The sequence below is a fragment of the Clavelina lepadiformis genome, chromosome 4 (genome assembly GCF_947623445.1).
Source record: "Clavelina lepadiformis chromosome 4, kaClaLepa1.1, whole genome shotgun sequence".
Lineage (NCBI taxonomy): Eukaryota > Metazoa > Chordata > Ascidiacea > Aplousobranchia > Clavelinidae > Clavelina > Clavelina lepadiformis.
The window spans coordinates 19,107,299-19,131,719 of NC_135243.1; the positions used below are offsets into that span (position 1 = coordinate 19,107,299).

At 35.5% G+C, this 24,421-nt stretch overlaps 3 protein-coding genes and 1 non-coding gene across 4 annotated transcripts; 2 read left to right on the forward strand and 2 right to left on the reverse strand.

Annotated features, from left to right (window-relative positions):
• Positions 1-978: 978 nt before the first annotated feature.
• LOC143453338 (acyl carrier protein-like) lies at positions 979-3,301 on the reverse strand. Its single transcript, XM_076954631.1, has 4 exons — positions 3,089-3,301; positions 2,800-2,922; positions 2,072-2,159; positions 979-1,243 (listed from the first exon to the last, which is right to left on the reverse strand). The coding sequence occupies exons 1-4, from the start codon at positions 3,239-3,241 to the stop codon at positions 1,152-1,154; spliced, it is 456 nt and encodes a 151-aa protein (XP_076810746.1). The 5' UTR covers positions 3,242-3,301; the 3' UTR covers positions 979-1,151.
• Positions 3,302-6,807: 3,506 nt separating this feature from the next.
• On the forward strand, positions 6,808-6,879 carry Trnaw-cca (transfer RNA tryptophan (anticodon CCA)). The gene has a single exon. It is a non-coding gene; the product is annotated as a tRNA-Trp (tRNA).
• A 4,387-nt stretch (positions 6,880-11,266) lies between these two features.
• On the forward strand, positions 11,267-16,194 carry LOC143453337 (very-long-chain 3-oxoacyl-CoA reductase-like). The gene is made up of 7 exons (XM_076954630.1): positions 11,267-11,962; positions 12,096-12,142; positions 12,244-12,319; positions 12,467-12,684; positions 13,551-13,733; positions 14,358-14,507; positions 15,548-16,194. Exons 1-7 carry the CDS (start codon positions 11,830-11,832, stop codon positions 15,653-15,655), a joined length of 915 nt encoding a protein of 304 aa, XP_076810745.1. The 5' UTR covers positions 11,267-11,829; the 3' UTR covers positions 15,656-16,194.
• Positions 16,195-17,731: 1,537 nt separating this feature from the next.
• On the reverse strand, positions 17,732-19,816 carry LOC143452013 (coelenterazine h 2-monooxygenase-like). Its single transcript, XM_076952821.1, has 5 exons — positions 19,510-19,816; positions 19,218-19,438; positions 18,925-19,096; positions 18,644-18,817; positions 17,732-18,555 (listed from the first exon to the last, which is right to left on the reverse strand). Exons 1-5 carry the CDS (start codon positions 19,637-19,639, stop codon positions 18,305-18,307), a joined length of 948 nt encoding a protein of 315 aa, XP_076808936.1. The 5' UTR covers positions 19,640-19,816; the 3' UTR covers positions 17,732-18,304.
• Between the last annotated feature and the right edge of the window lie 4,605 nt (positions 19,817-24,421).

Here is a 24,421-nt window from a genome sequence, read left to right on the forward strand (position 1 = left end):
AGGTATACCCTGTAGCAGTACAAGACTATAAGCAAGTCACATCTCATGATTTGATAATAATCTTTTTCGTGCCGCAATCGCCTTGAGTGCACAGAAAAAAATGGCGTGGTGTAGTAAGGCGATTAATGCCAAAAGACGTTATTTATTTGAATCGTATTCAGTGTAGGTCTACAGGAACAATTGCTCACTGGCAATAGCGTTACTGATGTCGAAATATTTTGAAGATTCATTTTGATCTTTCGAAGATCCACTAGATCGGGTAGGCTATGTTTTAAATTAAATGACGTAGATATAAAGGGTTTTTACAAAGCAAATGATTCGGTGCAAAGCAATAATAGCCTCTCTATATTGAAGACGACATTAATTTCCGTGACAGAATGACACAACCAGCTTAATGAAAATTTCACGGATGGAATTACGGTAAAATTTCTGAGATTTTATTTTCGGTACTACAAATTTTCGACATAGGCTAGATCAGTGGTTTCGCAGTCATGCCTGGTGGAGTACGGAATTGCTCCTAAGCAGTTATATACACGTCTTTCCGATACAATTATTCCGGAAGCCAAATTGAAGTCTTCGGATTTCTTCCTATTCTACTCGGTGTTTCGGTGACCTAATATCATCCCGAGGGAGGGTATCGCTAACCAAAATTGCTGGTAAAAACAATTTAGAAGATTCGCAAGTGTCGACATCTAAAGAGTTACTTGTTTATAGTTAAATACCTGCGCTATGGCGTTTGCGCCATCACATTCCATGTTTTATGTGTGACCAAGTTGGGGTCATGAGGTGGCAACAAACAATTTATGTAACAGATTTGATGTACAAATGAAAATTAAAGGAACTGTCTAACATTACTGTACTACAGGCTGGCTGTTTAGTTTAACTATCTAGCAATGTTAAACACTAATGCTGTATTTTACCACAGCTGGCACAAATATTAAACTTTTGCAAAGTTTTCTAGATAGGCATATTAAAATATCACGTTGTTATTAAACTATATTTTGGTAAATCGCGACCGAATTTGAATGCACGAGTTGGCAATCTGCATCAATCCACCAGAAACAAGGACGGTGAAAATCAATTCCACGAGACGATGAAAGAGCAAAGGGTCCATTTGGCTTATTGAGATTTTGGTAAAATAATAAACACAACTATTCAAAAAGATCAAATTTGTCTGCAACATAGTCTATTATTTCTTGCGGTGTTAGAAGCTTTTCCGCATCGACATCAGGAATAAATTCACCTGCAGCCAAAAAATATTAACGTTAGCAAGTAATTTTTTACAATTCTATGGAACTTTTAAAACTGTTGGTAAGTATTGCACAAGACAAGCGTTAAGGCGATTGTGTACATAAATATATGCCCTAAACCACTGGTAGGTAATGCATACACTGGATCAGTGGTTTCCAACCTTTCATGGTTCGTGGCCCCTTACAGTGACCCTCTAATCATCAATAAAAAATGTAGGTTGTTGATTGCGAAACAGTTTTTGCTTCGCTATTGCGTGCGTAGTAGCCTTTGCGCCGCTAATTACGCACAGCACGCACAGCTTACTAGTAGCTAACAAGTGCTTCCAGGTAGAAGGAGCCAAAGATTAAAAAACTTGAAGTGTCCCACTATGCCCTGTGTCTAGCTTTGCCTCACCCTCCCTTACTACTACACGAAAGCGCCTCTGCTTGTGGCACCGAAGTAGGTCCCATGGTTGAGAAACCCTGCACTAGATGTACAAAAGCATTTTTGATATTCTACCTTCTATTCTACAAAAATTCGCTAGAACTAAACAAACGCTATTAAAAACCACCTGTTTTTAACTGGGCATGTGTGAAATAGGTAAATCATACAGAAGCAACATACAAAACATGGCATTAAAAATTCATCATGCATTCACGCACCAGTGGGTTATAAAAATATGAGGCAATGCTTCTCAACCTGCAACTGCAACCCAACGTATTACTTTACTCAATTAATTATTATCATGATAAAAGAACTATCTTGCTTTTCAGTCAATGTAAGCAAAAATGTTGAGAAAAAATGAGTATGAGAGACTGAGAGAAAACAATGAGAGACTTACCAAATTCATTTTCAATTGCCATTATAATTTCAACATGGTCCAGGCTATCCAATCCTAAATCTTTTACGAAATGAGCTCCCACGGCCAACTGCAGCAAAAAGTGGATTTAAGATTAGTTAACATGTATTGCTCTAAACAGATTGCACATGTCCATATGACAAATTAACAGTTGTAAAGCGTCGCTAAGCAAAGCTGTCGACTCTCAACAAAATTTTTTTTAAATATGTCAATAACGACTACGACTCCTTTGCCTTTCATAAAACTATTATTATCATATTATTTTCAAAACAGAATAACTATTGAACCAACTAATGTTAAGCCACATTACAATGAGTTTGTGAGTTAGAAAGCAAACAATGGTAACAGAGTTCCACGTGATTTACAAAGTAGAATGTGAGAACATATATAGATTACCTCGTTGGTTACTAGTTACTACCAAACAATATCTTGGTCACAGGCAAAAATTACTTTTAAAAGTATAGCCTAGAGAGGGCGATAGATTGCTCAATAACACATGGCATGAACAGTAACGACAGTTTGCGCATATTTCTTTAACAGTGTTAACCTGGAGAAACTTAAGAAAAAACAATTATATATATAAAATTTTTGTAAGGGGCAATGACATTTATTTGCAAAACAAGTAACGGAAATTGAAAATGGTAATTGCAAAATTAAATGATGCAATAAATTAAATTTAGTATATTGAGTCACAGGAAAGGACAGGTTACCTTTGCATGGTCAATTTTGTCATACAACCGAAGGCAGTCCATAACTCTGTCAGCTACTTCATTTATACCACTTGGTCCACTGCTCATAAATCGCACAATGTCTTTGATAAAAAATGTAGGTTTCTACATACATCAAGCGTTAATCAAAATGTCGGTATTGCACAAAAAATTACAGACTATGCATAATACTCGCTTAACAACTTTTTAAATCAATAACGTATTTATCGATACTATGCTTTAATTCCAAAGCTTGTTAAATAAATAAAAGCATGATCAATTTTTCTCAAACCTGTACAAAGACTGAACGTGTTGTATTTTCAGGTAACTTATAAGTGAGTAATCTTTGATTGCAGGAGAGCAAACGAATAGGTTGTATAAGTCTTGGTTTTAAAGTTACATTAACACAGTTTAAGCATTTTAATGTTTTAAATAAGTTTGACATTGTTGCAGTAAAAACAGTTATTTCCACTGTCTAGTTATTCACCAATATCTGAAATAAGCAAAACACATGGGCTACTTGTTTATTATAATCTATATACCAGCAGCTCCGAATGAAAAGTATGGCAGTATAGTATTTCACAAGCAATTATGCATGCAAAGATCTTGGCATGATAGTGTATACAGGATTTTCAAACCTTTTCCATTCATTTAATATATTTTAGACCAGGGATGTCCAACCAGCGGCCCGCCTGGGATTTTTGTGCGGCCCGCTAGTCAATTTCACTCCAAAAGTAGTAATTTGAACTTTGAATCTTAACCTAATTAAAATGTACCAGTCAGCTTTTAGGGGCGAAGTAATAATATAGTATGGGAGCGACAGGATTATATATAACTATATGACTCGAAGAATTAAAGTACGCGTTTAGTACTTCTTTAAATTTGATAGGTTCTGCGGCCCATTGAACTATTTCAAGTCATAATGCGGCCCACCATAATAAAAGGTTGAACATCCCTGTTTTAGACGATTAGAGTGCTTTTAATGTGAGTTAAACTGAAAATCTGATTGGTGTGACCATAGTTTCCACTATGTGGCGCTATTCTTGAAAAGTACGCAAAGTTACAAATTTTGGTGTGATGATGTGTGCACTGAAGCCTCAAGCCTGTTTATTAATTATAAATTGACGTTTAGACAGCCAGTTTTTCTTTGTTTATCACAAGTCAGCGTGAAGATAAAAAAATTAACGTGCACATTGATGAAGCTAGTGCGTGCAGCTGCCGCACAATATAGTCCACTATGGACCATCACCATCCACACAGTGATTTGGGCCAGTTGATATTGAGGTGAAGCAAGCACACCCTTACAATATCTTGGGAGTGCAGTTGCCGTGCCTTCAACTATGGAACATCAATAAGTTATTCAGTTAGCCTAGTTGTCAGGTTCCAGTTTGTCTTGTACTGGTATATAGCTTAACTTAATAACTAATTCACTGTAGAAGTTATTCGTTTTTAGCTGTAACATTTATCGTAATACATTGGACTCGTCGTAATAACAATTGTTCTCCTTTAACAATTGTGGTGATTAATGAACATACCGTACTGATATTGAACAGTGTCAAGTTCAAATAGGCTAAGCAACTTGTGCATGCAGTCAATAATCCAGTGGTTCCCAAAGTATGGGTAGCGAAGGGCCAAAAAAATGGGACATGCAGAGGCGATGTAAATCTGGTGTGCTTCATAGTTTTATACAGATTGGACCACATTACCACTGCTTGTCTGTCTGGAGCATAGGTACTTGAGAAGAGTTCATTGCTGACATTAAAAACGAACCTAGCAATTTAGTGCCAAAATTATTCATTATTTTTTGGTGTAAAAACACTCTGTCTGAGGCTTGGGTCACGAGATGTTCACTAAACTCAGAATTGGGTCGCGCTCCAAAAAGTTTTCGAACCGCTGCACTAATGAAAGTTTGAACTGTGCGCGGTGGGGATCTTTCAATCGAACTAGGCTTAATCTAATCTTTAATTCTTTTAACTACAGTACGTCAAAACATTTTCTTAGTTTGACTAAGCAATTGGGACACCAATTTTGCGAATTGATGAGATAGCCTAAGTGACAAGACCCACGAGTAGCCCTGACTGCAATTACGGTACACATAAGAGCATCCATGGCTCAATCTGCTCTTACAGTTAGCAATAGCATTAGCAATTACATTACAAGGTGAAGCAAGGTTGCCAAATTTATTTTTGTCAAAAAACTAAATTTGCCATAAAAATGCAAATAACGTCTTTGGACGTGCCCAATTTCTTTAAACATGAAATTAAACCTTTCAAATTTCAAAAATAAATCTTTTGATTAAAAATTACGAGATTAGATAAACTACTGTAGCAAGTTATAGTAAAATGCAAGTTTTTAGATCTAATCATAAAACGTTACATATTTCAGAAGAAAATGCAGTGCCAATACTGTCCATCATGAGGAAGTATTAATCCAAAAGTGTAGCTTTTAAAACAAAGCAAGGTTTCAATCAATCAAGATATCTTTAGAGCAAAACGTCATGCTAAAAGTCCGGAATCGGCAACCCTGAGGTAAGCACGATAAACTTGGGAATAGAGTGCCGAAAAAGGCGGACTGCACAACACGGAAGATCGACAAAACGATGAAGATATTATATAATTAGAAAAAAATGTGTGCAGCAATTTAACAGAGAAAAAATTTATCAAAGTTAAACGTCAACCCATTGCATTTTGTCACCCAATTGAAGAAAAATTCGATTATATCATTTATGCTTATAAATAAAATTTACAAAGAAATATACTAGTTTGATTTGGTATAGCTCCGAACCCAAAACTTCCTATGGTTTCATCGGTGCGTTAGAAAATGGTGGTAATGGACATTGAACAGCGTTACCATTAAAAAAACATAATTTAGTTTGGATTGACTTTAGGGGCCAAATTTGATATTGCAGATAACTTATAGAATCCAATACAAACATTGACAATATTAAACTTTTTGTGCTAAGTGAAAGTAAATTTATTGGTTTGCTGTGCGGTTAGTCGTGGCATAAGACTCGTTCAACTCTTGTTTAACTAACAACTAGCGTTATTAGTATGTAAATGCATATACATTGTAAGCAGAGATAAATAAACAATATACTGCACAATACTAACAAAACAGATTTGAAATAATGATGTGATTTTATTGAATAAACAGGAAACAAAACGTCTAAAAAGAAACCAGGAAAGGTGAAACATAGCATTTATCAAACTGGGAATAAACCAATTGAAAATAACATTTACGTGTTAGCTTTTGAAGCTGATCAACCTAGATCAATCAACAAGAAAAACCTGATAATTTTTAAACTATATTCATATCTTATTAAGTTATGTATTTTTAATGGAAACACTATTTACCGTCGATGTATTACTGCCAATGTTCATTACCGTTTATCATTATACCATTAACGCCATTTTCAGCGTGTCTGTTTCATCTTGGTGAAAACACTGCGTTTATTAGATACCTTGTTGCTAATCGTAACCTAATTGTATATTTGTTGTTAAAGTAAGACAGAATTAAGCGTATTCATAGAATTATAGCCAATAATTAGGTTAAGCAGCCGTTTCTATTCTTGTGGCTTTTTAAATTTAGGAGCATTTTCGAGAAATCCCCAAAAATACCTGGCGCAACGGTAGCGCGTCTGATTCCATATCATAAGGTTGCGTGTTCAAATCACGTCGTCGTTACATTATCTTTTCAACCAGGTTGCATGTCGAGTTTCGACAGTGATTTGCACAAATTCGTGTTAACAGCGTTTGGGTTGGTTCAGTATTGTAACCGCTTGTTTAAAGTTGTGCAAATTGTGAAACTTGCACAAAATATTTTCAAACATGAAGAACAAATGGCGTTGATATTAAAAAAAAAATTTCGCATGAAAACTTTTGATTGGAAGGTTCTTTTTTTGCTAACCGGAAATGTGTAGTTTCAACAAAACTAATCCCTAGCCCATACATGACGTCATTTACACGTTTGTGGGCTTTATACTTTTAACAGCATCTTCTTGGGGTTCGACATGACTCCGTGGCGCAACGGTAGCGCGTCTGACTCCAGATCAGAAGGTTGCGTGTTTAAATCACGTCGGGGTCACAAAGTTTTTTAACCAGATTACGATTTTACAATGTGGTTTGCACAACCTAAAGTTTTAACCTAAGCCTTGTTTCCATGTACGAATCCGGTAAATCCCCACATGAAGAGCGAGAAATCTCGTCTTTAAAATTTCCTTGATCACTCATCAACGTGGCCTGCGCTCATAGGATTCGCGCACCTACCAGACAAATTGCAAACGTAGGAACGTATTACTTGGGTGAGTGGATCTGATAACGTAATAGCTCATATTTTCAAGCTTAGGTCTCATGCATGACATAAAAATAAAATTTGGAATGTTCTATAATTACAAAATCAAATATTCTCCAAGTGTAAGAGATCGAGCAAAATGTTGGTATTGCAACGGAGAATTACAAAATTGGGAGAGAGATGACGATCCATGGGAACAGCACGCCAAGTGGTTTCCATTTTAAGTTGAATTTTCTGTATCAATGTAAGACTTTGGCAGATTTGGCTTTTGTATGATTTTTATGCTTAACAAACTTCCATCCTCTGCCCAGGTGCGAGTTCGTTCTTCAGCAAAAAGGTCCAGATTATCTTCATGGAATTGTCTTTCGATTCCCCAATCTAAGAAGACCGACAATTCGGAATCCAACAAATCCAAATCAACTCAGGAATATTCAATCAGGACCGATGTAAACCTCATTAAGTCGTGTTCTTGATTGTCATCTTGGTTTATTATTTGTTGTTATTCATTTATTTGTTTAGTTTACTAAACGAACATCGAAATGATGCCTCCGAAATCATCGATCCCAGGAAAGAGGTAAGATAATCTAGTGAGGAAAGTTGATAAAGAGATGTCTTCGTCAGAACTGGTGGAGCAAGCAAATCTAATGGGATTCGACGAAAGAATGATAAAAAATACTTTCAAAACGTGAAGCTTTGTAATTGATTTATGTTTCTGTCAAGAAAGTTGTCCTATTGTTTTAAAAAGTGTATTAGATTAAAGTTATTAATAAATTTGAAAACCGATCTTTGTACAGGAAATACGAAGCCACTGGCAATAGATTTTCAAGGATTAAAATTCTCGTTGAGTCTATTCTTGCGATGAGGGAAGAATCTGCATCCAATAGATCTGATAGATCCAATAGATCCAATAGATTCCATGCGGATATATTGCTTGTTGTGTTGGTTGCGCTGAAAACGCATTGACTTGTCCCATTTGTCGTTTGTGAGTTCGAGAAAAAGTCCGATTTTTTATTGTTTAAAGCAAAAATTTGTGGAATTTAAGTACCACTTTCGTAAATTATTTTCTTGCTTTTTCAATTACATTTCAATGTGAACGATTTTAGAAGATCTTAATTTTATTTTTGAATTTAGTATTATATAAGACTATATGATAAATTTATTAACATACGTTTAGGCATTTTCTGTGCTTGTTTGAAATTGTGCTTCGCTTTCCTGCTTTTAGGATTTTAGTTTACAGTAATTGGCAACAATCTATTGAGGGATCAGACGGATTCTTTTGAAATTTAAATCAACGCCGCACTCTGGTGATTTTAAGTTAAGTGTGAACCATATTTAGAGCGCCACCTTGCGTTATCTTCACAATTGATTCAGTTACAAAAATCATCGCTGGCTGGCAGTACGACTACATTCAAAACTTTTCAATTTAATTTTTTTTTTAAAAAGCTTGCATTGTGGTGTTTTGCTGGAATTTCCCAAAGATCCTTTTTAAGTCGGATCATGTGAGATGGGTATAAAGTACGCGCTATACCTACAGACGCTCTTAAAGGCAACAAACGCTTGATAAGTAACGAAATGCGCCAATAAGGAAAGTATAAACAGTTGAACATGTATTAAGATTGTTACAATATTATAATTCGCTAAATAGCCATTTGTTCATCACCGTTGCGCAATATGCGCTTCGCGATCGTCATAACTTGAAATCATCTTCCTCTGGCTACTCTCCAAGCTTTCAAGGAAAAGCATGAAAAGCAAACTTATATTCACGATCAATAAGCGTTAGTCTTAAAATATACATTAGTTTCTATTAGAATTATACTAACAAATATATCAAATTGAAACGTTTAAAAGGTCTGTAAACGCACACATCCAGTATGCTTGTGCCTTTTAACAGGTTTAGTGATGATAATACAACACACTGAAGAATTAAAATACACTTAGTAGCTCATAAAAGTGGGTTACAAAATTTGTCGATCAGCAAAACAAAAACTCCAACGCTTAAATGACATGCTTTAAAATACATTCTCTTGAAGGAATTTCGTAAAATCACGCAGCAACAGTTTGCAGAAGTTTCGTAAACAAAGCCCTAGATTTCGGCTCGCTTGACTGATAATTAATTGTCTGTTACAGGATTACTTTCCTGGTTTCAGCGCAAGAAACATTGTTAAAATCAACACATGCTTGGAGGAATCGAGTCGACGTTTTTGCAAGAGATTTTTCTGAAATGTTACAAAAGGTATTTTTCAGCAGGGCAACCGTGAAACGTCCAACGCCAAACATTCTATTTGGAATTTCAAACTAATTCAAAGCAAAACCGAATGTTGAAAGGAAGGTTTTATTGACAAGTTATATACACTCCTGGTCGTTTGCGGTATTTTTGAACGTATTATTAGTTTTATTAACGTATTATAGAACGTAGTTAACGTATCATTAGAACGTAAGATTAGTGATGTGTGAAGGACGTATCACCAGCATTTCGGCTGTCATAAACAGATATAGACGTCTGAACTTGAAGCTGTAACTTTGTACAAAGGCTTTAACTCGGCATAAAAATTCTTTCATCGTTAAGAACGACATTAGAACATAATTTTAAATGCTGAGTTTATAATTAATCTTTCCAATTTTGTAATTAATATAAATTTGTGTGTCTCGGAGCCATTACACATCGGTTTTCCACATTTTTAAAACTCAAGCTTGATCGATTTTGGGTAAACGGAGATACTTGAAGCATTTTTTATATTGTATTGTCTGAACTTGGAATTGTTCATCTATGCCACTGAACAGGAGCATGCATCGTTAATTCGTTGTTCAAGGGTAGCGTCAAGGATAGCGTCAATGTTCCATTACAATGGTAGTGTCGCTGGGTGTTTCGGACACGGTTTGTATATTTTTCAGCCCAGGAATCGAACTATAGCCACTTCACCAGCAAAGCCGACTTGTGTGTACTTCTGTGCAATTATGCAAAACAGTGATGAAGTTAAAAAACTCCTCAAATGAATATATAACATAAAACCCTATGAAATACGTTTGAAATGAATTTATGCATAGGTAAGTAGTAAGCAGGTGAGCCAAAGAAACCCACAGCAAAGTAAAGATTAGCGTTGTGTGTAAGACGTAACGTGGACGTATTTCAGCAGTCGTGAACAGATGCAGACGTCTGAAGTTTAAATTGCAATTATTAGGGCAACCAGTTTTTTGACCTAAAAAGTTTAAATTTTGACCTTATTTTGACCTAAAAAGTTTAAATTTTGACCTAAAAAAATTGCGCAACTTTCTAATCTAAAGCTGCATTTAAAATTGACAAAACGCTTTTCTAGTGTTGACTTTTTTTCGTTTCTGCGTATTAAGATTGACAACTTGCAGTTTCAAATACAATGCCTTCACATCGTGACGTCACCAGACGCGCTGAAAGGCCTTCCCTCTCTTTGTGGCTTTGGTTCTAAGTATAATTTGGGGCACTGGAATTGTTTGCGGTACAAGAAAAGAGAAAAACGGAAGAATAATATTACAAAATGGTTACAAAATTACAAGTTTAATAGATTTTGACCTAAAAGAAACAATTTGACCGTATTTTGACCTAACGTAACATTTTGACTTTATATTGACCTAATAACTTCTATACTACACGTCGTACAAAGCTGAAATTTGTTTTGTGCTTGTTTGATAGCATTCTGAGCAGGTTTAAAAAAAATTGACCATATTGAATTTTGGTTGCCCTAGTAATTATTAACGGATGGTACAACTATAGGTAAGGAATTTCCTTCATTCATAGTTAAGTTCGAACATTCGTCATTTACAAAAGCAGTTTTTAGCAACAGTCTTATATCAGAATATAACCATACGGTATAGAAAAGTTTTTTAACTTCCTCCATATAAACTATACAGCAAGCAATATATTAAACATAAACACGACCGTCGAATAACACCAGCGCAAACTGGAAACATTGAGTTGGCTGGGAATTTATTAAAACACAAAAACTATAAACCCGTTTGAGAGTGAAAATAATGAGCCTGGATTTGGAGAACTACTTGTTAATAACTAATAAAAGAAATTAGAATTCAACAGTCGCGCCTAGCTCTAAGTTTATACCGCTACAAAGTTATATTTTTTATCGCAATTTGTCGGTAAATGTTTATCATTAGTCTTAATGTTTTTGGTATATAAGGTCGTGTAAAGTAAATTTCTGTTTTGGCAGTTTTGTGAAGCTTTTGTAGGTTTTGAAGATAGAATAATTTGTCCGTTTGAACTTTGATTCAGGGTTGGAAACCAGCCTTACATTGTTAAACCAAAACTGAAAATATAAGCCCAAACAAGACGTGAAGCCGATATAATTTATTTGAAGCCCGAACTGGGCCCTGACTGGAAATTTTACTGAATGAATCAAAGTCATCTTTTGATGCCATTTATGAACTCTCATCATTTTCTAAGTTGCGCGTTCCGCTCTACGCGAGGTTTTTAGGACTCTGCGCGCGTGCAAGTTCATGTAATGTAAAGAAAGTGAAATTTTGTTCAAACTTAAGTACGACCCGAAAAGCCCGACTCGACTTACTACGCTGCTGTCACTGTTTTGACTTCCTCCTTATATAGGAAGCATTATGGTAAACATAAGCACTACCGGCCAATAATATCATCACTGCATGACGGTCCATATGCGATTATGCATCCTTAAATACTTCACATAATAGGCTTGAAGGGCTTGTTCATGGATTAATGCTTTTGTAAGCGAGATAGAATCAGATTTAAAAATGGTTTTTCAATGGATTGGCATTGCAACTATAACATACTTGGTCATTAAGCTTGTATACTACCTGGCGCAAGGCGCTTACTTATATTTTTTCAGAACTTACCCGGATTTTAATAAATATGGAAAATGGTCAGGTAAGCAATAGCTTTATTTGATCTTTATTGACAGAGTTTATAAATACTAATGAATTGATTTGCCGTATCTTCTTGATAAAATAGTTTATATGGGAAGCATTCATGCGTTATTGTTATACGTTTATCTTCACAGTGATTACGGGAGCTACAGATGGCATTGGAAAAGAGACCGCATTTCAGGTAACATGTTACGTTAAAGCACGACATGATTGAAAATGTATTGTCATCAAGCATTTTCAAATAATTTGTAAAGCAGGAGTAAATAATGTCGTTAAACACAGCTTGCTTCACGTGGTCAAAATATTGCACTGATTAGCAGGAATACGGAACGGCTGAAAAACGTGGCAAAAGCAATTGGTAAATTATACTTAGTTGTTACTCAGTTAATCATTATTTTATTATTGTTACCAATTGTTGACACTTTTGCAGTTAAGTATGTACTAAAATTGAAATGCACGCTAATGCTAAGCATATCGGAAGTCATCTTGCATATCTTTTTTAAAGAGAGCAACCATAATGTCCAAACCAAGTGTCTGACGATGGACTTTAGTGGCGACGAGGAAATATACGACAAAATAGCTGATTTCTTGCAAGGTCTCGATATTGGGACGCTCATTAATAATGTTGGAACGGACCAAGAAATTGGTCGCTTTCTTGAACAATCCAATCTTTCACTGATTATTAGAAACTTGGTTCGAGTGAACATAATGCCAGTGCTAAAGGTGGGTACAGCAGATATATATCTATTACGCCAATCTTCGCCTATTCTAATGGGTCATAACTAAGGGGTCCGACAAACGGTTACGAAATTGGGTCCCGTAGTATGTAGCATCATGCCCCAACTGCGAGTCACATTCCCAAACTGTAGTGCTTGCCGCTCCCTACGTTTGTAGTGAACATGGTTAGGCGGAAACGCCCCCGACACTCTTTGGTAGGCCGATAAGCTGTACCCTGGTCATCCTGGGCATGAAAAATACGGTAATGTGGAAGTAGGTGTCGGGAATGAAACTTTCCAAAACTTTATGGATTGTGTAGTGTGTCTGTTTTGTAGTAGGGATCGCCAGTAGTGCTTTTGCCGTAATGTATACAGCAATAATCCTACTTTACATTGGGGATATAGCAATACGAAAATTACTGTTCATCTATAATTCCCGTAATTTTAGTTTAATTCAATAAACATAAATTTTTAATTTAATTCATAAACTTTAGGTTACCTTGGGAATTAATATGTAGTGAATAAAAATGAAAAATCCAAAACGATTTTTGTTAAAAATGGTATTAGAAAGTTTGGATTATGTACAGTTATACACAATATAAGAGTTTTAGATAAAGGAGAAATGTGATAAAAGTGTCATTCAATAGGATACTTTGCGCTGTATCCTAAAAAATATAACTGGTTATACTATTTATATTCATTATACTTGTAAGCAACTTGTAGTGCATAGAACGCAAACGCACCAATCATTACATAAAAGATGAGTTTTATTAAATTTTGGCATTGTTAAAAACTTAAAATAACGAATTTTTCAATGTCAAGTTGATATCGATAGATATACACAGTAAATGAAACTTGATTATTTTTTCACAGATGACACAAATTGTGCTCCCTGGAATGGTGAAACGGAAACGAGGACTTATTTTGAATTTGTCTGCATTTACAATTCTTCATCCAATCGGAAAATATGCAATAATGAATGCAACAAAATCATTTGTCGACTTATTTTCTCGAGCACTAAGTTATGAATATGAAAGCGAAGGCATTACCATTCAAGTATATCTCATTTCATCAAAATTCTTAGCTTAAAGTATATATGATAATTGTTTGCTTGTTAAGGTGTTAGTTTAGCTTATGATACAGACAGGTGTCGGTCAAATATTGAAAACGTTTCCCATAGGCGTACTACACGTTTTCTCTACATGCCGTTCGCGCAATTTAGTAAAGCTGAAGGCTGAAACCGATATGAAGGTCCTATTGTAATCATTTATTCAAAGTATTTTGCTTTATAATGTCAACCAAGACAAGTAGCCTATATATATTATTCAGCAAAATCTTGGTCAACAGGTGGCAGAAATGTTTGCTGATTGTTTACATCACTTTTATTAAAGCAATGCTTTGGGTTGCTTGACACAACACATGTGTGTTTCGCGTAAGCGTCGTAGTTCTAGTTTTTGCTGTGTGATTAAATTTTTGTGTTACGTGTACATATTTGCAATATCGTGAGTCGATTTTCGTAAAACAGCATAATATTGTCAACTTTGATACATTTATCTGTACATACATGTTGAGGTTTTGTTCTCTAAGTCAGCGGGTGTTACCGGGAAAATATCAATCCTATAGTGCTTTTATAGTCTGACGAGGTTAGTTCGGGACTAAAATTGATGTCATTTCTCACAGAGTTGCCTACCTGGTGCAGTTGGGACTAAAGCGGCACAACATGTTGGCGATATAGAAAAAATGACCAGCCCTAAAGAGTATTGCACATCATGGTTGGCAACAGTGGACAAGACAAGACGGACTCATGGTCACTGGCAACACGCAGTTGAGGTAAATTGTCTGACATTTGCTTTAAGTTCTAAGGTACCTGTACCAATTATTAATTAAGGCCCACCTAACACTTTTTTGACAATAACTCAAGAACCACAAATGAGAATAGACTGAAAAATCGTATTCTATTAGTAAGGGTATATGACTACAACATATCAAAACCACAATACCGGACAACCCCCCGAAAAATTTTTGTAAACAAATTAAAAATTCCAAAAAATGGGCCTTATTAGGAGCATAGGCTCCTAATAAGGCCCACCAATTTTGTGAATATTTTGATTCAAAACATGGCTGAAAAATCGTATTAAGCAAATAAAACAAGACAGCAACCACCAATTTGTGTAAGAAAACGACCAACAAACGTGGGTTGAAAACTTAAAGGAATGTGACCCATCAGCATAGGTGCAGAAGGGGGGGGGGTCACCGGCACCCCTAAACGTCATTAAATAGGCAATTTTTGGGCAGTTCAAAATTATTTGAGAAATTTTTGGTGCTTTTTCTGGCATATTTTGTAGCAAAGACCTTTTTTCTTTTTTTGGGGGATTAACCATCTTCAACCATCAAGCATATTGCATGGGCCTTATTAGGCGCATGTGGCATCCACGAAAAAAATGTCACATTTTTATTATCAGAAAAATTTTTGCAAAAAAAAGTGCATTATCCTTTTCAATACTAAGTTGGTTGTTACATGAAAACTTCAGCCGGCTGACAACAGTTCATTTAACCAGCCAAATTCTCACTTAGTTTTTTTCTAAATTAACAAAACCACCTTAACTGCAAATATCAAATTTTTGTTGTGCTCTAGCGAATCGGTTGATCACGTGACAAGGATGAAATCTGGTAAACCATCATGAATTTATATTAGTTTTTATATAGGGATAAAATTTTTCTTTTATTTGCACGGGTTTGCGAAATATGAGCAATGGGCCTTATTAGGGACCGGGCCTTATTAGGCACAGGTACCTTATATCTTTATCTAGCTACACATTAAAAATGTGATACAGTACCGTTTGTGATTCTTGTATCAACCGTTTTTACAGAGCTGGGTGTGGGTGAAAATTCCAACTGGTTTAGTACAAAAACTGGCAAACTATTTTTATTTTGAACCTGGCGTGAAAGCGACGCAAGATTCAGAGAAAAAGAAATGAAGCGAATGCGTTTCTCGACGCAAGCAACCAGTTAAAATTGAAACATTTGTTTAACGTACAGTACATATAGCGTTGTAACCTGTATCGCCTTCAAATTATTACTATAACTATAAGGCCAGTAAAATATTTAGACAGAAATGATAAGGTATTTATTTAGATTTATGTGTGATATTTGTTTATGTATTTGAATCCATATTAATGATGCTTAATAAGACGTGTCTGATTTCTCTTGTGTGTTTAAACAATAACGTTTAAAACAAAAAACGTAAAGTTTTGCGAACCGAAGAGTCGGAATACTTTTATTGATAGGAATTTTCTTGTGTTTTATCATTTCTTCGACAACCGCTTATGTTTTAACGCAAATATTTATTTCGGAAAACACTGACTTTTTTCTAGAAATTTCTAGATCATTATATTACTCTCTTTATGGTAGGATGCATTTATATTCCTGGATTGACATCAAATTAACGCATTATTTTGGTGTTTATATAATTGTCTGTCGCTTTCGAGTGTATGATAATAGCTTGGTTTTGTAGGTCTGTTTTAGTGTATGTTCAAACCCTGCAACTCGAAGAGACAGAGACAGAGACAAAAAGATTAAACTTTCGAAGAAAGACAAAAAGATTAGATAAACTTTCGAGCAGATTAGCTTAATTTACCGATGGAAAGCGCAGCAAAAGACTGACTATACAAATGTTGATTTACTGTAGTATCATTATAAGTTATACTGTTATCGGTATAGTGAAATAGTACACGCTTTGAGATGGTTAACTCAGGTAAATAAAAGTTATTATCAAATTTAGGAATAAATATTGAGCAAAAACAAATATTAAAAGCAATTAAAATAAAACAAGCGCTTTCTTGAAGCGTCCTAACTCGGGGCTCCGGACTTATAACGGAAAGTGGGTATATGGCATATGAACTTGAGAGGTTGACCCACTTCACTACAATAAGTACTTGTCGAAATGTTTATTGCGGGTGATGAATGATGATATATGAGTCTCATGAGGTCGTTGTCTGCTTTTCTCATTTACAGATTTAATTGTTCACCATGACGGCTTATTGTCTTGTGAAGATGACAGTAAAGTTGTCTATTTTAACACTGAACTTCTTCAAATTTAATTCAACAATGGTTACACAGGAACGACAACTGTATATATTGATTATATTGAAGCTTCTTTGAACGATTACATTTTGACAAAACATTGGCACAGCAGCAGCATAAAGACGTCAATGTTGCAGCAATGATCTTACTAGACTTAATGCATTGAACAACTGTGCATAACTCACGCAAACTAGGCAGGCGTGATATTTATGTCACGACTTAAAACGAAAAACAGGAAGTTATCGGTACGCATGAAATGTTAACTATTCTTAATGTCACGTTTCGTAAAGCAGACGTCTGCAAATAAGAATATTATATTGCATTCGATTTTTATATTACAATATCCCTTTATCATCACAGATCTATGGCATGGATCTCAGCCACTTACTGCGTATTTCCAGTTTTGCGCACATCAAGTTCCAAGGCAGAGGTTTGCAAGTTTTTTATTAACGCGAACTAATGTTCACGTGTTGGATGCTCGCGATCTAACCGTTTGCAATCAATGAACTGTAAGAATCGTGATTTTGTAAACACTAAAGAAAATTTACCCCCGCAGCACAAAAACTCGCAAAATCTTAATACGCGACGCCATAGGAATATTGCAAATAAAACATCGGATAATAATACGTAATAATCTTATCCTGCTGCCAGACCGCTGAAGCAGAGCTTATAAACACTACAACAGTTAAAATTTGCCGAGTCACATGAAGTGACGTGACAGGAAACATTTGGCCCGCTGGCCAGGAGTTTGACACAATTTTTCATTGGAAGTGAATATGTTTTGAGCTTCATTGCGATTTTTTAGGCAATGATCTAGAAAAAAACATACAATAGTCTTGCACTTATCAAATTCTGATAAGAACAACACTGTGTCGAGTATTTCATTAATTATTATAAGACCTTTTTTGGCCAAGGATCCACTATAATTTCAGTAAGCATCAAAAAACAACAAAGGAAGCAAAAGTTTAAAATATTTTAGTACTGCATGTTTATTAACATAAAATCAAAATTTATATATTCATATACACATAAACAAGTTAGCAGTAAATATCTATAACCAGGGTTGCCATCGGTCTGTTCTCAAAAATAAGGACGACTATAGGAAACAAAAGAAGGATACTACATTAAACAGTGCACAACAGGAGAAGGCAATCAATGTTTCTAAAAAAAAGTACTAGACACTATAATTGCATGTTCTTAATTTTGGTATCTCTTTGGTACAAAATGGTATACAAAAAAGTGCGAAATACACAAAGTAAGAGCTTTTGCCGTAAAAAAAAGACAAAAATAAGTGAGCGCAAGTGAAAATAAGGACGTTCCTTCGAAATAACCACATTAGTATTTTCAAAGACATTGTACTTGAAAATAAACACAAATCTTAGAAAAAAGCACGTAATGTTAACTTTATCTATAACCAATGGCAATATGCTTCTATCATTAAGATTCAGTTTTAGAAAATTACCCTGTTAATAGTAAACCATTTAAAATTTTAAATGGCAGTAGACACCACAGGGCAAAATAACTAGGATTTGTATAAATTTTTATTACTCGGGATCTAAAACTTTATTTCTAAGGAAGTGTCTAATGGCAATGCCAACATGATCAGGAGAATCTTCCTGAATAAAGTGGATACCTCGTACTCTGACGGTCGACTGGTTAGGCCAATCTTTAACAATTTCTCTCATATATGGAGATAGGCCTCCCGGCACTGCATCAATGAAGAGCTTAGGAATGTTGTAGGATCGTGAGAGAAATCCATTCCAGTCGGTTGCAAATTTTACAACATCTGCCGGGCCTAATAAAATATGAACTTAAGTTATGACAGCACCGAGAGAAAACTAGTTGTTTAAAATTATGAAACATTTTTAGATAAAAAGATATACCGTCACTAGCAATTGGTATTTCTCTTGGCCAGGTCAGTGTTGGTCTCCTTGATTCACCAGGTTCGAGGTAGGGTTCACGATATACTTCCCATTCTTCATCAGTAAGTTGCCGAATGATTCCCTCCGAAAGCCAGATGTTGACAAATGAATTGTTTTGTAAGACACTTTCTTCCCCTAAACGTTTAATTATAGTCAAATTAATCTTTTGAAACATTTTTACCATTTCAAACAATTATTGAGCTTTCTTAGTGAGGGCGTTATACACCAAGCCAATATCTTACCATCATATGATCTATAAAAGCGCAACGGCTGTATTCCGGGTGGACCGGCCTCCCAACTTTCAAATGGTCCAACGATACCCTCCATGTAAGTAATAGACGCAACGCGATCTCGATTCAAATTGGCCCAATGAAATCCAAGTCCAGAACCCCAGTCATGGACAACGAGGTTTATCTGAAGATTATACCACGTAAATTTTAGTTTGAAAACGTTTGAAATTGACAAATATATGAGACAATCTTACACAAAAGGAGTCTATTTATGAAATTTGCTGGGTTATGATCGTATTGGTTACCTTTTTAGGCAAGTTCATTGAGTCAATCCACCTGGAAAGAAATTTATATTGAACTTGAAAAGTGTAAAGAGATCCTTCGATCTTCGATGACTTCCCCATACCAATAAGATCGGGGGCGAGACAACGCGCGATGGGACTGACGTGAGGTATGACGTTTCTCCATAAGTATGATGACGTAGGATTTCCATGGAGAAAGAGAACAACGCGATCTGAATTTTCAACTGAAAAAAAAAGTAAAAACCGTTAATGGAAAACTGTTCAAAAAGCGTTCAATCAAAATCTTAACTTATACCTGTATCTACGTAGTTGATGACACCAGACTGCCTGACATAAATTTGAGATTGAGATTCCAGTTCGGAAATAGATTGGCATTTAGCTATGACGAAGCAATAGCCAAGAAGCAGCAAGAATTTCTTCATCATATTCGTGGTTTCGATGTTTTCACTTCTGCAAACTTTACTTGATTTCTATCATTGCTATCGAACCATTCCTTTATATAGAACATGCGACGTGCCATGATTCAGCAAACATATCTTCGATTTTTACGCTGTAACTATGAGGAAAATTATTTGCAAAGTCATTGTGTTAAACCATCCCCTGGCCTAGAGTTTGGTGGTATGGCGATTTTTTCTTTTCTTTAAGTAAAATTACTTTGACTATAGATTTTAATCTCATTGGAGTAACCGTGTTATTATAGTAAAAATCGTTTGTGAGAACAAATCAAACACGTACTTCTCATCTGAAAATGTTCACTTACGATCTTGTTCAATAGATATAATTGTATAGCGCCTTTTCATTATTATTGGTTTACTAAAATTGCATCTTTTTTTTGCAAACAAGCCGTGGTATTATTAAGTGTATAATAATTTAAATAGAAAACACAAAAGCTAGCTTTAGTGAAGTACAGTATATACTCGTAGTTTAGGGAGTCATTTTTGTCTCCAATTTTTAAAGAAAAGACTACATTTCCATCGAAATATTTAGCTATGTCATCATGACCGTACGAGTCTATATATGTCAAAGAGGAAGTACCAGTTTCGTCAAGGGCAACACATAACTTGACTTGCCCTTGGGCTACTGTGTGATAATAATAATGCTTTGAAAAATGAAAAACGTTCATGAAGCGTGTGGATGTTGTGTTGTAATGTTGAAGCGATGGATGTGGATGTTGAAAGCCAATAAAAGACGGAGATCCTTTTCTTGGTGAATTTCTAACAATATTTTTTAGATGGAATTATTTTGTGATTTGAATAAAATTTCTTTTGTTTGCTGAACTAAAGTATAAGTTTTACTTTTATCAAACATATCACAATAACATAAGCGCTAATTACGCCATGAGTACGTACAGGGCCGGCCCAATACAAAAACAGATGCCTGACCGCGGGGCCCCGTTTCCGATATTAAACAACTTATATAATGTAATAATAATTATAATTAACAACATAAAGCAGATATTAGCACTTTGCAAATCAGCTCCCATCAAAGCTTTGTTTGGTGATCCTATATATTCACCAAAACGTTTTATTTCGAGAACAAATTAACTGTGATTTGCGCAAAATCAAATTATTATTTTTATTTTGATGCGAAGCAGCGCGGGTTCTGACGCAGTCGCATCGCTCGCATTAATGTGTAAACTGATAAGAAAACATAAATTGCAAAACGTGAGAGAAACAGTGATAATCAAGTAAAACTAAAATACGGTGAAACAATCATCATATAATATAAACAAACAATGATCACGTTATTAAAAAGAATGAAATCGAAAAAATAAACGACAGTTCACATTAACAAAAAAATAACAAGAAAGAATGATAACAATGATTCTGTAGCTTTGTTGGGCGTAAGATTTTTAAGATATTGTAAACAAACTCGTTGTGAATATACAGATTCAATACAAACTACCTTTTATCATTTGTTTCCTGTTGTTGCCTTTGTCCATTGCACGCCGATAATTTACCCAGAATATTTATTTATTTTATTTTTCTCCAAAATTATATCGTATATACAACATTGCAGCATATGTTTTAATCAAATGTTTTAAATTATACTTGCTTTGATATACAAGTCTCGTTTGAAACAAGTTAGTTTTTAAATTAATAAAATGTTTATGTCGACTTTTGTGGCACTTATTGCAACGGCTTGATAAGTAAAATGCATCTCAACCATATACCTATTTTAGCATAACTTATATCAAAAACATTAAGAAACTCATTTTTCCATATCTATAAGCCCCGTAAGTATAATCGTCATAAGCGCAGTGTTTTCGGTTTTCAGCTGTGTTTTCTTACGCGAACTTATACGCTTATTTACACTTGAAAACTTTGAGGTTGTTGCTGTGTTGATGTCGGAGTCATATATATCACCACTGACGGGATGCGTCATTCGTAATTACCACGTTTGTAAAACTTGTATCACATTTTCGTTATTTGTTCCATTTGATTGATTTGTTCAGCCTAACCTAACCAAAATGTCTGTGAAATCAATAGAGGTTTTATTGCGGAATAATACTTAATAATTAAAACCACTAGTACATATGGGCAGTGGCGTAGCAGCCACCTGGCGGTTCTGGCTCTGCGCCAGGGGCGGCAGGCTGCAAGGGGGCGGCAAAATGAGGCGGCACAGTGCACACAGCACGAGAATTTTAAAAAAATGGAGCGGTAAACAAGCTATTTTGTTACAATTTGGTCCCGCTGACCAATAAAACTGTGGAAGGTGAACCAGTCCTGGGCATTTAAACGTTTAATTGTAAACTTTTATGTTGTTATTGATTGTAAACGTTTAAATGACAGGTTGTGGTTAAATTTATACAAGTGTTAATTTAGACTCGAAAATGAAACATGTCAAAGAGAGTGGTGCTTTTTTTGAAAAGAAGAGAGAGCAAGAGAAGCAGAATTAAAAAAGCACAAGGGAGCTATGCTAAAATTTGTAACCTCTTCTGGTTCAAATGTTTCTTTAACATTACCAGAGAACGATTCAAATGAAAACCCAGACAATAACGCTGAGCTCCAGAGAGATACTTAAAATATCAGCTTATCAGCAGAAACGCAAGAAACAGGGTCTATCAAAAGTAATACCAATGAAATCAATTATATATGAATTGCCAGTTATAGATGGAGACGAAGGTGAAAATAACGACGAAGCAGTTGCAGTAGTCAACAATTTGCCCAATGATGTGGCCTTTTGGCCTGAAGCTATAGATCACCATTTGTATGGATGAAGAGCGAAAAAAGTGGAAAGCAATTTTGAGAAAGCGTTGTTGATGTCATATTATTTCTAAGTAAGCAAAACCTTCCTTTTCGAGGACATCGTGAAGCTTTTGAATCCAACAACAAAGGGAATTTTTTAGAGACCGTGAAGCTTCTGGAAAAATATAGTCCCGTAATCATCAAATATCTTTCTGATATTCGTATTTCTACGAAGATGATAACTACTTATCTTTCTCCCACTATTCAAAATGAGCTTATTTTGCTTCTCAGTAAAAAAGTCAAAAACATCGTTCTTGAAGAGGTGCGCGAAGCTAAATATTTTGCGATTATGTGCGACAGTACTCCGGACGTATCATATACTGATCAAATGACTCTTATAGTCAGATATGTAACAATCAAAAACAGCATTACCCAACTGAAGGAATTGTTTTTGAATTTCTTTCCGTTGAGCGGAAAAACGGCAGCTGAAATTTCTCAATCTATTCTAGATGAACTTGAACTAAACAACTTAGATGTGATGATGTGTAGGGGAAAAGACTACGACAACGCATCTACTATGTCGGGAATTCATATTGGAGTTCAGCAAAAAATCAAAAACATAAATCCAAAAGCACTACTCGTACCGTGTGGAAATCACACACTGAATCTTGCATGTTCATGCATGTTCACTCTTGTTCATGCCGTCGGATCGTCGCATTTAAGCGACAGATTTTCGCTGTTTTACAAAGTATGTTTTTTTGCTGCCTCTACTCATAGATGGGATGTCCTTCTAAAACATGCGCCAATCGCGCTGAAGCGAGTGATTGATACGCGATGGAGCGCACATCACGCTGCTGTAAAGGCCCTTCACGCAGATTTTGATGAGTTTATGGATGCTCTAGACTTTCTAGAGTCTAGAGGAACTATGTAATCCAAACGAAAATCTTAATACACGAGGCGACGCTAATAGTATTCTAGAAGCGATTCAGAATTTTTCTTTCTTTTTCTTCTTATGTTTTTGGAAAGTAATCCTGCGAGAATCTCATCATACTCAAACTTACTTGCAGCAAAAAGGATTGCTGTTAGCGCAATGCTCTAACAAGATGAAAGCGTTTGTCAACTTTTTAGTGGAAGAACGAGATAATATGGTTAAAGGTTCTGTGGATGCAGCGATCAAAAAATGCACAGAGCTAGAGATTCCAGTTGAAGATCGGAGAGTTCGCAGAAAAAAGAGAATGCCTGGCGAACACGCAGAAGATGCTGGCCTTAGTGTTGTTGGAGAAGTAAGACGATGCATGTTTCAAGCATTGGACAGATTTAAACTTGAAGCTGAAACTAGGTTTACCTGCATACACCACTTGAATGATATGTTTGGATTTTTGAATCCTCACGCACTGCTGCAAAGCGAAAGTCACAATGGATTCACCAACGCTTTTAGAAGCACTTATGACGACGAAATGGACTTTTTGGAGCTAGCTGTGGAAATTGACAGATTTAAGAGGCTGGTGCGAAGCAGTGAAACCACGTTTGATCGTAATGCAACAGCGTTTGATGTTTTACAGTGGTTAGCTAAATCACACTTACTTGATTCGACACGTACGTAGGCCTACCATTTTTATGCTTGTGTCTGAAACTTTATCTTACCATTGGTGTTTCAATTGCGAGTTGTGAGTGGAGTTTCTCAAAGCTCAAAATGATAAAGTCCTATTTACGTTCTACCATGAATGATGATCGGCTATCGATTCTTTCTATAGAAAGACATTATACGTTCAAAAACTTGATTTTGAAGATATTATCGCTGATTTTGCTTCGGCGAAAGCTCGAAAAGTTCAATTTTGAGGCGGCTATTGATCTTTTATTTGCCTAATACATTTGTTCTCCATTTTTTGTCTTTTAATTTAGGCCTTAACGCTGAGACAGTGAGGCTTCTTTCTCAAGCAATATAGAACTTCTGAGACGCGGCACATTATCTGTAATTATTTTTATTGAAAAGATTGCGTGAACATGAAACTATACTTC

Bases quoted from the DNA above. Each gene is read 5' to 3' on its own strand.
- LOC143453338 (XM_076954631.1), bottom strand. From the start codon at position 3,241: ATGTCAAACTTATTTAAAACATTAAAATGCTTAAACTGTGTTAATGTA. The intron at 2,923-3,088 runs GTTTGAGAAAAA...TGATGTATGTAG, and splicing joins CACGTTCAGTCTTTGTACAG to AAACCTACATTTTTTATCAA. The intron at 1,244-2,071 runs GTAAGTCTCTCA...TTTTGGCTGCAG, and splicing joins GGCAATTGAAAATGAATTTG to GTGAATTTATTCCTGATGTC.
- LOC143453337 (XM_076954630.1), top strand. From the start codon at position 11,830: ATGGTTTTTCAATGGATTGGCATTGCAACTATAACATACTTGGTCATT. The intron at 11,963-12,095 runs GTAAGCAATAGC...TTATCTTCACAG, and splicing joins TAAATATGGAAAATGGTCAG to TGATTACGGGAGCTACAGAT. The intron at 12,685-13,550 runs GTGGGTACAGCA...ATTTTTTCACAG, and splicing joins ACATAATGCCAGTGCTAAAG to ATGACACAAATTGTGCTCCC.
- LOC143452013 (XM_076952821.1), bottom strand. From the start codon at position 19,639: ATGATGAAGAAATTCTTGCTGCTTCTTGGCTATTGCTTCGTCATAGCT. The intron at 19,097-19,217 runs GTAACCAATACG...TATAATCTTCAG, and splicing joins CAATGAACTTGCCTAAAAAG to ATAAACCTCGTTGTCCATGA. The intron at 18,818-18,924 runs GTAAGATATTGG...TTAAACGTTTAG, and splicing joins CTTTTATAGATCATATGATG to GGGAAGAAAGTGTCTTACAA.